The 13,495-nt window shown below is 30.0% G+C and overlaps 1 protein-coding gene across 1 annotated transcript in view; it reads right to left on the bottom strand.

Annotated features, from left to right (window-relative positions):
• LOC111628160 (protein PAT1 homolog 1-like) overlaps positions 1-8,431 on the bottom strand; it is a 28,691-nt gene extending 20,260 nt beyond the window's left edge. The window contains exon 1 of the mRNA XM_023371902.1: positions 8,107-8,431. Within this exon, the coding sequence (XP_023227670.1) occupies positions 8,107-8,163 (57 nt within the window). The 5' untranslated portion in view covers positions 8,164-8,431. The remainder of the gene's footprint in view (positions 1-8,106) is intronic.
• Positions 8,432-13,495: the final 5,064 nt, after the last annotated feature.

The raw sequence follows: 13,495 nt of genomic DNA, 5'->3' as shown, positions 1-13,495 counted from the left end.
ATCATCTACAAAAAAGCTCAGATGATGATACTTTATAAAAAGAAAATAATATTAATTTTAGTTAAATGAGTGTAAACATAAATCACAATTAAAAGTATTGTATTACTAATTAATTATTGATTGCTTTAATTAATAAACATACTTCTTTTAGCAATGGAAAAGAATAGTATACTTTTGCTAATTTTTGTAACCTAACCCATGTTTTGTATTAGTTCTTTGTTTCATATAGCACAGATTCGTATAACACAGCACTTTTTCGGAATGTAACTACAGTGTTACATGAGAGATACCTGTATCTGACTTTTGAAATCTTAAGCTGCAATAAAAAAAAAGTTATTTTCTAATCTATTATAACTTATAGTCACTTAAATCAACAAATAACTATTTAGTATTGTAATGAATTAATCTTCAAAAATGAAATAATTTTCAGAAATACTTTCAAATATATTTTTTGTAGAGAAAAAAAAATTTATGCATCTGAAGCTTAATAAAAAAACAGTAAACAACTGATTGCAACTATTATATACAAAAATTTTCAATATAATTCTTAATTATTTTTCATGAAAATATGCTAAATTCATCACTACTGTTCAATAAACAAAAATTGCTTAATTAAGATAATACACTAAGAATGGCCAAAACTAAGACTAAAACAATTTTGTATTAAACAATTTGATAACCTTAAGCAGTTTCTTTATACGATTATGTTATATGATAACTAATCTAATATCTTACTTTGACCCACAATATTAATAACTTTATTTCTATTACAGCTATGAGAGGCTTTAAAAAATATTATATAAGTATCTAGTATAGATGACAAAAGAAACTGTCTAGTTCAGGTGTGAGCAACCTTGTAAAATCTGTTGCAAAACTTTCTCATGTGTTAATCAAAATTTTTAGGAGCATATTATTTTTATAAATTTCTTTTATATGAATATCTAAACTATTTATGCATGTATCTGAAACCAACAATATTAAACACCCACAAAAACAATTCATTTGGAAAGATCATAATAAAAGAAAGTATGAAACATTGAAACTGACTCAAACACTGAATAAATTTACCAGCTAATTAAATGTTTGCTGGTAAATTTATTCAATACTTGAGTCAGCAATGCTTTTATTTCCACTATTTGAGAACTTAAATTTTAGAATTCAATCAAAATTGTAATTTGTATTACTAAAACTTTAATAATAATAATGAAATACATTATACATGTTTGTCTATTTAAATAAGAATGAGAAATCAAATTGTTTAAGATTCTTAAAAATGTACAAGTTATGGAGTATTTATTAATTTTAAGTTGTAAATATATGTCAAATGCAGATAAGCTGTTCTGCATAGGTTTATGAAAAGATTTTTTGTCAAATATAATATAACCTAATGAAGAAAATAAACAAAACTGCTTTTGTAAAGTTTAGCTTTTCACAGGTAATTACAAATTACTGCTGTGCCCCTGAACTAAACTTTGCCTCAGGATCTGACCAATCTATGGATTACTAGCTAAAGAATTTGTATTACTAAAAAAGCAAATATTAATAATTATATTAAAGCGATAATAACAACAATAATGAAAAACTTTGTAAATAACTAAACAAAATGTTAATAATGATGCAATTAAAATTAAATGATTATTAAATATAATTATTAGAAGGTTCTAAAGGGTGTCCCACTTAAATCAATTGACTGAGATAATGAATAATTAGTAAAACAAATTTTATAGGGAATTTTGATGACATTAGTGCTATAAACTTTTAGGGGATATTTAAAATAAAAATTGTATGAGCTCAATCCCAGAACCATATACAAATTGAAGAAAAATTCACAGAAGCATCAAGCTATCAACAAGAGTACTATACATAAGGTGATATGATTACACATACAAAAAAAGTTCCTAAATGCACAAAAACATCACTTTCAGTTTCTTTTATAAGTTTCTGTACATTTAAATAATGTTAAAATAAAGTTTTTAGAAGTGTCCTTTGCCTAAATTCATTTGTACCATTTCCAACAAGTGGGCCAATTTGAAGTGGAACACCCTGTTAAATCTATATATATAAAAATGAATGTATGTGTGTGTGTCTGTCCTTCATGCATTACCACACCGTTTATCCGATTGCCGTGGAACTTTGGAAAGTTGTTTAATATACTCCTGCGAAGGTTTTTGGCATAGTACATTTATCCTACGATAGATGGCGCGTGTTTACATGAGCATTTGAGCACAGTGTGTTCGATCGATTACAAATTGTGAAGACCATTTCCCCCTTCAAAAAATATTTCTATATATGCATTTGTGAACTGTTATTTACGATATTCGTAATAATGTTTGTTTAATCACTTTATTTCAACTTTTTTTTTTGCTAATTACGTATTCGCTCGAATTTTGTTAAAACTTTAACTGTATACCGAACAACAACCTAAGTTGTAGAAGGAAATTCGCCTATTTTACCAATCTAGGGATCCCCTTTCCCAAATTTTAATATCATCTAATAATTTAAAAAGACAAATTACAATAAAACGGTTTATTATCCAACTATCAGAAATTTCACAACATGCCAAGGAAGAGAGGAAGGAGCAATTAAATAATTAAAATTATAAAGGATTTAAAAATATATATAAAAATGGGGAATATCGCACTTCTGACAATCGCAGCGAGTGTGTGGGCTAAATTTGGAGAATCCGTGCTTCTCGCATGGACAACTGTATGTGGCCAGCTCACGCGTCGAAAAACCTTCCGATTTATTCGTGTACACACCAGACGGAAAAACAAAAAAAATCGTGTATCCACAAACACTCCAATAAATAAATAGAATTGGAACGACACTTTGAAATGTTTTCCCGATGAAAATTAATAATAATAATAATAATAAGTTTCAATAAAAATGATAAAATGTAAATTGAATTTTATTATAACGAGTTTGCTTGAATTTCATTTCTTCTGAGATCGCAGCAATGCGCGACGGGTAAGCTAGTCTATATATATATAAATGAATGTGTGTGTGTGTCTGTCCTTCATGCATTACCACACTGTTTATCCGATTGCCGTGAAACTTTGGGAAGTTCTTTAATATACTCCCGCAAAGGTTTCTGGTATAGTACGATTGCCATGAAGCTTTGGGAAGTTTTTTAATACACTCCATTTCTGGCATAGTACATTTATACTACAATAGATGGCGCAATCCTATGATAGAGTGTATATGAGCATGTCATTGTGAGATCAATGGATTTCAAATTGTGAAGACCATTTTCCCCCCTCCAAAAAATATCTCTATATATGCATTTGTGAACTGTTATTTACAATATTTGTAATAATTTTTGTTTAATCACTTTATTTCAACTATTAGGTCAGTCCATAAGTTTGTGCTTATTTTATGACCTTGTTTTGCTTTTTGCTGTTAAAAATGCCAGTCAAATGTGATACTTTTTACACTGAAGTGTTAAATTGGATCTCATTCATATAATACTGTTCAGAATTGGGAACATTTCAGTTGTTTATGAGAAATCAAATTGTTTAAGATTCTTAAAAATGTACAAGTTATGGAGTATTTATTAATTTTAAGTTGTAAATATATGTCAAATGCAGATAAGCTGTTCTGCATAGGTTTATGAAAAGATTTTTTGTCAAATATAATATAACCTAATGAAGAAAATAAACAAAACTGCTTTTGTAAAGTTTAGCTTTTCACAGGTAATTACAAATTACTGCTGTGCCCCTGAACTAAACTTTGCCTCAGGATCTGACCAATCTATGGATTACTAGCTAAAGAATTTGTATTACTAAAAAAGCAAATATTAATAATTATATTAAAGCGATAATAACAACAATAATGAAAAACTTTGTAAATAACTAAACAAAATGTTAATAATGATGCAATTAAAATTAAATGATTATTAAATATAATTATTAGAAGGTTCTAAAGGGTGTCCCACTTAAATCAATTGACTGAGATAATGAATAATTAGTAAAACAAATTTTATAGGGNCCACCATATTTGCCAGATATTGCTCCCAGTGATTATCATCTTTTTCGGAGTTTGCAGAATTTTTTAAAAGGAAAAACTTTTGAGGATGAGAACAATGTAAAAAAGGCTATTTCTGAATATTTTGATTCAAAACCGAAATCATTTTACAAAGACGGGATTAAAAAGCTACCATCAAGATGGGAAGAAATTGTACAAAATAATGGTGAATACATTATAGATTGAAATAAGATTTAATTAAAATTTTTTGTTGCTTTTTTTGTAGATAAAAATGCGCACGAACTTATGGACTGACCTGATATTTTTTGCTAATTATGTATTCGCTCGAACTTTGTTAAAACCTTAACTGTATCCCGAACAACAACTGAAGTTGTAGAAGGAGATTCGCCTATTTTACCAATCTAGGGATCCCCCTTTTCCAAATTTTAATATCAACTCAAAATAATTTAAAAAGACAAATTACAATAAAACAGTTTATTATCCAACTATCAGAAATTTCACAAGGAAGAGAGGAAGGAGCAATTAAATAATTAAATTATAAAGGATTTTAAAAAATATAAAAATGGGGAATATCGAACTTCTGACAATTGCTGCAAGTGTGTGGGCTAAATTTGGAGAATCCGTGCTTCTCGCATGGACAACTGTATGTGGCCAGCTCACGCGTCGCAAAACATTCTGATTTATTTGTGTACACACCAGATGGAAAAACAAAAAATATCATGTATCCATAAGCACTCCAATAAATAAATAGAATTGAAACGACACTTTGAAATGTTTTCCCGATGAAAATGAATAATAATAATAATAAGTTCCAATAAAAATGATAATATGTAAATTGAATTTTATCATAATGAATTTGCTTGAATTTCCTTTCTGAGATTGTAGCAATGCGCGATGGATAAGCTAGTATAAAATAAAGCATTTTCCCCCAAAATCTAATTAATTGTCTGGTAGCCAGTATGAATCTTCTCAACCTGCCACTATGCTCCTATCAACTTATATTCATTTGGTATATTGAAGTCACAACTGCCATACATACAACCTACCTTACATATATTCATGCTCCTACATTACCAGATTACTTGTTGGCAGTAGTCTAGAAACACTAAACTATTTAAAATTTAGTTAATGAATAAGATAATTCAACAGTATTTTCAACTATCCTGAGACTATTTGACTATTCTGGATATTTAATGATAATGTGGTTACTTCTTGAAAGAGAGAGAGAGAGAGAGACTGACTGCAAATAATAGGTTTTGAATTTTGTTTTTACATTCAGAAATCTGAAGTTGCATCCTTAACTAAACAAAATTCTCAAATAGTCATCATACAATATACTAATTTATTCAAAAACTTCTGAAATATATTGTTTACTATATACCAACAGCATTCAAAGCTGTGCTCCATCCTCAGGCTTTACTGTCCATAAAAATTACCAAATTTTTTTTACAATAAACTCGAGTACAGTTGCTCCCAAAATTGAACACGAAAAGAACATTTAGGCTCTAAACCAGGGGTCACCAAAGTGGTCGATATTGACCCCCAGGGGTCAATGCAACATCATTGGGGGGTCGATGCGGCTAAGGGGTCACAACCCCCTTTTTTTTTTTTGCTTATACAGAGACCACAACTTTTTTTTTTGCTCACACACATACACTTGTAATAAAACTTTACGGTGGGGGTCAATGTGAGGCTTTGGAAAGTGGTTGGGGGTCGACGGTTAAAAAAGTTTGGCAACCCCTGCTCTAAACTGTCTTTCAAATCCCACATTCTTAGCAGACAAATTCATTTCCCAGTTAGTAGTTTTTGTAGTAAAATCCCTGAAATAAACATAACTAAACAAAATAAGTGATAATAAATGAAACAGTTTCCTCTCACACTCCTACCACCTTAAAAGAAAATGTTAACATTTCCAAGTTTTTGATTTTGTTTAGGAAGTAAATCAAACAGCAGTCATGTGTGTACTTCAGGGCTTCTTAAACTTTTTTTATTCATGACCCCATTTATGATTGTGATTTTTTTTGCAACCCAAAAAATATAAAATAAAGATATATACAAATTTGCAAAAACAATAATGGTGTACTACCACAGGTCACTCTTGTGTTACAATGGAACAGAGACAACTAAATACACTGAAAAGCAATAACACTACACTAGTTCACACTACAATCAGTGTTGCTGAATCATTGTCTCACTGTACCAGAAGTGACACAAAGCGCAACTCACGAAACCTATGACACAAAGCATGCCATTTTCAATATTTTGCATTAAAATCTCACGACCCCAAAAGAGGTCGCAACCCATAGTTTAAGCAGCCCTGGTGTACCTCTATAGACCCTGAAGTAAAGTTTAGTTCAAAGGACAGAGCACTGGGTGTGCATGGTAAAACTAAACTTTATAATTCCAGCTTATCGTGGATGACCACTACAATAAAGATTTTCCATAATTTCTCTACCATCTTTTAATATATTTTAATTACACTTTGGTCAGTAAACTGGCTTTTATTTACCATTGCAGCTGTTTCAGAATATGACTTTTCTTCACATAAATATATTATTTCTCTCTTGGAAACTTATTTCTTGCTCTTTCCATCCCATTTTCAAGACTAATGTCCTAGCTGTTAATACAGCTAGGACATTAGTCTTGAAAATATCCTAGCTTTAAGTTATACTAAATACAACATTCTCTATTAGTTTGCAGGTGTCATTATATACATTGAATTATCTTTGGAAGATAAGACAGCAAGTATACTTGTTTTCCAAAGGTATTCTACAGAAGTTACATCTGTTTTCTATAGTGTGCAGACAGTTTTATGTAAAAAATAATAATAGGTCATTTTTAATTCATTTGTTATTGAGAGTTTCAAAAAGAACTTCCTGCATGTGTTTTGATAAACACCTAAAATAATTGTTTTTTACCACATTATTTATATGTATGTTTAAAACATAATTTTACTTGGAAATTCACACTGTGCAGGGATCACCCTGTCTTTTTATAGCAATCACCAATCCATTCACCAAACACATTTTTTATTTGCCAAAATAGAAAGTCATTCACCAGGTTACTTTTTTGCTTACTTTATTTTACCAATCAGAAATGAAAGGGCAACCAAAAATATAAAAGCAACTTTATTTTCGTTTACTAACAGTAAAATCACATTGGACTAAGACTAATTCAAGTTCCATGATACTTTTTTTCACCAACTTTTATTTTTTGTGGACTGCTTTGAGGCTTTTTGCCATTCCAATTGACAAATGAATAAAATGTTCACAAATTTTTAACAGGCAGCACGATCCCTGCTTTGTCAATAATTATGTTTGCTATAATGAAATTCTATTTTGTATTTATTCAATCCAACGAAGATGAATAAATACAGTATATTTAACAATTTTTTATATTTGCATCCTTAAAAATCGCTTGCAAATTTCTCATTGCTGAAACACTAATTTAACCTTAATTTGAAATTAAATTTTCTGTGACTATATTGTCTACCTGAACTTTGTTTATTAATAGACATTATTATACTGATAAAGTTTCTGATTAGCAAAGAGGAAATGTTGTCAAAATTCAAAACACAATATCTTTATTTTCACTTGTTAGATATTTTGTTTTGACTTTTGACGACTTCCTCTCTTTGCTAATCACAATTTCACCAGTATAATAAGACCTTTTAATAAACAAAGTCCAAATGGACAATATATACACAAAAATGTTAAAAGAATTAAATTAATTTTTTACACTTGTAATAAAAATTTGGAAATGTCTATTCTATAAAGAGAAACCAACCATCTTTATTGTAAATGGGAAAAATTAGTAGAAGTTATCTTCAGGAAGTTTGTGTATATACTTATAAACACACAAACTACTTAAAAGTAATCTCTACAGAAAAATATTGTTTTAACTAACTTTTATATAATATATCATAACAGATGGCGCCACCAAAATTTTAAATGTTGACGGGAAAGTTAATCAACCCGCTGCTGGATTTTTTTAACTCTATTTTCACAATTACGAAATAACTATCAGCTAATCTACGAAGTAAGTTTTTTGCGTATTAACTGCTTTTGTTTCCGATCAAACACAGTGTTTTATATAAACAAAAACGTTTTAAACAATACTCACAGACAATTCTGCATCAAAAACAAAGAAACTATCCATGATAGGGCTTTTAAGTGACATTCCAACAACACCAAAGTCCCCTTAATGGCATTTTCCATTCAGGTTAGGCCTATCTGTTCAACTGATCTAAAATCATGTTGTTTTCTTCTTTTTAAAATAAAACTTGAGTTCTTTTTTTAGTTCGAGTATAAATAAAAACAGATTTTCCTCCGATTATAGCAGCGATTGCCGTTTTCGTAACCTGGAAATGCCTTATCTGCCACTTCTCATGTGAAAGACAAACCAATCGACAATCCATGTAAATGAAGGTTACATTTTCTAATTTCCGTTTCGTATTCGCTTGCAACATTAAATTTAACAAAAAATTACGTAATTGAAACTTATTTTAAAATTAATAATTTGCTCTTTATTAAAATTATGAGTATTAATTTTAAATTTTTATTAATACAGTATATATATTATTTTTGTCTGTATTTTATTTATTGTGTAATGCCGCGTCTCCGCCTGTGTTTAAATTTTTACTTTCTAATTTGTAATAATAATCATTTTTTCTGAATATATTATTAAATTATGCTATTAATATATTATTAGGAGATCGAATTATTTATTTTAAAAATTATGAAATTAATTTTAATCATTTTGAAATACGTCGGTGAAAATCATTTTACCCAAAGATCTACCGGTATTTATTGTTAAAAGTTTTCTTTTTTCAAAATTGATTAATGCGATTAATTAATTTAAAAAGTTAATTAATATTACAAATTATAAAAAAGAAAAATTAAAAATTATTTTATATTTTTTACGTAATTTCTATAAATTTTTCTGTAAAAGATAAGTGTTAACGAGATTAAATTTTAAACTAGCAATCAACTTTATTAATGTTATTTAGATTTTAAGTAAAATGCCAGAAAATTTAATAATAAAAAGAAACACTTTAAATTTAAAAACAAAAATAAAGTCATTAATATTTAAAATAAATCGATAGGATGCGTCTGACATTCATTTCCGAATGGCCGCGTTTCTTTATGCAGCGCTCGAGAAGCGCTTTACAGCGAACACTGATACCCGTTTCTAAATGCAAATGCTGCAATGTAGCGAACCGTTTCTAAACGGTTGCTGCAAGTCGCTGCAGCGAAGATAAAGCAGCTTTTATGTCCGCTACACGTGTAAAGCAAAATGGACGCTTGTCACAAGCGTCCATGTTGCTTTACACGTGTAGCGCTGTCCGACGTCAAAACGCGATGATGTCACAAAATCGTCACGTTTTGACGTCATAGAAAGAGATTAGATAATTTGACATTGAAATCTGATTGATTGAGCCATGTTTTCTCTTGAATTGTATTGTGTGTATCTTTCGAATAGAAAGAATTCATTATAATTACTGTTTGAAATTTATAATGTGTATATATATATAATACAAATAAAAATCCTTGCAGCTAGTTATAAAATAATTTTATATGCACAATAACTGCACGTATATTGCCGAACCAGTTTAATTATTATGATATTAACTTATAATTTAATTATGTAGGCCTAAATGTTTTTTAAAAATATAGTATGGCCTAGAAATTGCATTGTAATATAACACTTTTACTTACACTAAGCGAGTTTTGCGTGTAAATAAAACGTTTAATGCTGTACTTTATATTTTCTTAAAATATAAATTTGGTCACACTTATCACAAGGTTAAGATTTGAAAATTTTTATTTAAATTTTTTTTTCCAAATGAAATTTTTTAATAAATTAGAGAGGAAAAAGTTGAAATATTTAAACGAAAATGAAAGAAAATATATAATAAGTATTTCAAAAGTAACTAAGTAAACTTCCAAATTTTCGTAATTATCAGCAATCAGATCGGGCATCTTTCATCATCGCTTAAGGCATTCTAATGAAATCGGATATCTTAATAAGTCCAAATCACCCCTTGAATTTCTAAAAAAAAATTAAATGAAAGAGTATGAAATAAGTTTACAAATATTTCCAGAAAATTTTTTCTTTTTTTTTTCTTTAATTTTAAAAACTTGTTTATATTTTACAAGAAACACTAGAATTTACTGTGTGCCAGGTTATGTCAATAATCAAAACCCCACTTTACTTTTTTTAAAAATATTGAAATTAACTAAATTAATTTATCAAATATTACTTTAAAATATTTTTATTAAAATATTATTATTAAAATTAAATTAAACAAATACATCAATTCGACAATCGTCTCAATATTAACAATAGGCATTGTCAGAGTCGACTCTGGCATTGTCCAACAATTCCAACAAAATCGATGCTCAACAAAGCTGTATTTTTTACAGAAATTTGAGTATTCGGTCAACGAAATCGGAAGAAATAAAGAATTTCACAAAGGAATTTACTAGAAAACACAGGAAAGATAAGTCTTTGAATAATTAATCATAAAATATAATTCACTTATCTAACTGTAAATATGATTTAAAATTATATAATTTCAAATATCAAAATCGAATCAGAAGAAAGAAATATAATTTAATTTGTGAAAATTGAAAAACTTATTTTAAAATAAATTTACTATATTAAAGGATGAACAATGATTAAAAAGAAATTGAATGGGTCTATGTTCAAGATAAAAATGACATTTAATAAATATAAGCATTTATAAAATAAATGCCTATATTTTATTTACTTAGTTTTACCCTTTTTGCCTTGTTGACACTAATAGGACTTTGATGTGCTGATTTTTTTTTAAAACTCTTTCCACCCTGTGGGCACTAAGAGAGCCTCTTTTAGGAAGCCCATTATGGGTTCGGTCAGAAGGGACTTAACCAGGGCTTAACGAAGTGAACCCAAAAGAAAAAGTCTACCTGAGCAGATATCTGCATACTCACAAATGAGATACAGAGGAGTCTTTTCAGCGGATCCGCAAAAGCGGCAAAAAATTAAATAAACCCCCCTGCCATTTAATTCACTTGAACATTTTTTACTTCAAGATTAAACATTAACATTTTGCTAAAGTTTTTTTTTTGAAATCAGAAACAAAAAAGAAAACTAATATAAATAGTGAAAACAATAGTGATCTGTATGCAATTAAGGTTCAATGATAGAGTTGCAAGGTACCTGTACTTGGGATAAAATCCGAGACAAGTGAGCTTTTTCCGAAAGATACTGGGACGCTTCTATTCTAGGACTTGCAACAGCTGTGTGTTTTTACTCTGCCAGTGACAGAAATAATTAAAAATGTATAAAAAGAAAAAGACACTTTATTGTAGGAATAAGTTTTAGAATAAAACCTCTCCTGTAGCTAGATGGGAGTAAAAAACCCGGGACATTTGGCAATCATAGTCAATGGAGGTCCATTATACATTTTGTTTTTATATTTGGACGTTAATTAACTCCTGGAAAGCTACGCATTCCGCTTCCCAGAGGGAGAATTTTGTAAGTATTAAAACTTTCGATGAATGAGAAACAAACGCAGAACAAGCGAGGAACAAGCGCTATTGTTTCTATTTTTGCATCTGGCACTTGACTGGTATTTTTGTATCTGGAAAAATTTGTTTTAGTCATCCTGGTGTATAATCCATGCTTTGTTTGTATTTATTATTGCAACGCAACACTTGGGCGATCTGGGCGCCTAGGGGAATGCCTTTCGGGAGGTCTTTTTAAGGGTAACTACTCGCTATTCACGAAACCGCTTGGCCATGGTAGGCCGTATAATTCATGCAATTGTAACTGTTGTGATTTGCAACAGTATGGGATGGAGGAGATGGTTAAGGCTTCGGCGTACTGCTTTGGGAGAACAAAGTATAATCCAGAAATCTGGAATATGGTCGGTGATGCAGTGGGTCGATCCGTCCAGATATGTCCAGTCGCACCACCGATCACAGCACCGATCGCACATATTGTCGGCCTGGCCGAACTCACGATGGATATAGAAAAAGGATTAGATTTATGGAGGAAGACACCGTAACACATGGGCGGTCTGCCAAAGGAAAAGTGCCTCCTGGGAGAACTTTTTATGGAAACTGGCTCCTATTTAAGTATTAAACATTTGTAGAAAATCCAGAAAAATTCAAGTTACTAACCTGTTTGCGAAGTCCAAACGCGTAACCAATATTTCTGTTACCAATTAGCAGTATTCAATCATTTAATCTACTCGGCCACTGATAGACGCATATATGAAAAAGCCGTCTTAATGCTTACAACAGTGGCGCGCCGTCCTTGGAAGCGGCGGAAGCGCCGCTTCCCTTGTATTTTCTATAAAATAAATGCATATTGTGCGATTATTTTCATATTTTAATGTATTTTGGATTAATTAAAATTAATATTTTATTATAACCGCATTATGTATTTTATTACAAATTTCTATACTACATGTGAGAAAAACGATGATTGCTATTGTATATTCGTATATGCATATTCTCAATGGAAGCTCTGTATTGTCGAATACGGGACAGCTTCCAGAGCGAAAATATTTGAACGGTGTAAAACAGCCAGATTATAGACATTTGCGCATGTACTTTACAGAGTACAACCTCAGGCGGTTTATTTGGTGGAAGTTACACACCAAAACGCTTCCAATGATTCTATCCAGGACTGGTTCTGGCCTGTTAGCCTCCTGCCTGCTAGATATTTGGCTGCCCCCGCTTGATTACGAATTGCGAGTAGATTTATAACAACCCAACCGATAGGAATTCACTGGTATGTTTTTATGATAGTTCTGTATAGTTGACAGGAGTTTTAAAAAATCCATTAAAATATTTGATATATTTATTCTTCTCTCCCATCTTGTATTACAGTACTTATAGATTTCAATGTTAAACTAGTGATATTACTATTTAGTATGTCCCATCTATAAGGGGATGCAGAAAAGAAACGTCATAAAATTTTGTCTTTTCACTTCTTTTTCAAGACTACAAATATTCAAGTACAAAGTCACCGGTTTCAACTTATTTCTACCTAAGTAGTAATTAAATAATTAAGAGATTAGGGAATCGGGGACATAAATAAAACCCTGCTGAAAGAGCCGGAATTTTACTTAAACAAAAGCTTAAACAAAACCGAACCATCTCTAGCCGAGTACAGTGGGGACTGATTTCTTCGTAATATTAATGTAATAAAGACAGAAATTTTTCCAGTTCAATGAGAGTGACTGAAAAGTAAATTTTGGAAATTTCCGTGGACACCTGGTTCTAAAACGAATTAGTTAGAAAACAAATGACGAACAATCTATTAACATTAGTAAATAATATAAAATAAATATTGAAAATTATAAAAAGATCGTTACGGCTAATAGATATACAGTATTATATCTAAATTAATAGATGTTATATGTTTTTTATCAAAGCAAGAATAGGCATTTAAAGGGAATCTATTGAATCTAATAATCGAGGTAATTATATTGAACTTGTTTATTTATTAAGTATGT

Source organism: Centruroides sculpturatus, unplaced genomic scaffold, assembly GCF_000671375.1.
Source record: "Centruroides sculpturatus isolate CEXI.00-Female unplaced genomic scaffold, Cexi_2.0 scaffold447, whole genome shotgun sequence".
NCBI lineage: Eukaryota > Metazoa > Arthropoda > Arachnida > Scorpiones > Buthidae > Centruroides > Centruroides sculpturatus.
The sequence above is the reverse complement of the archived record's forward strand: the minus strand, read 5'-3'. Positions and strand labels throughout refer to the sequence as shown.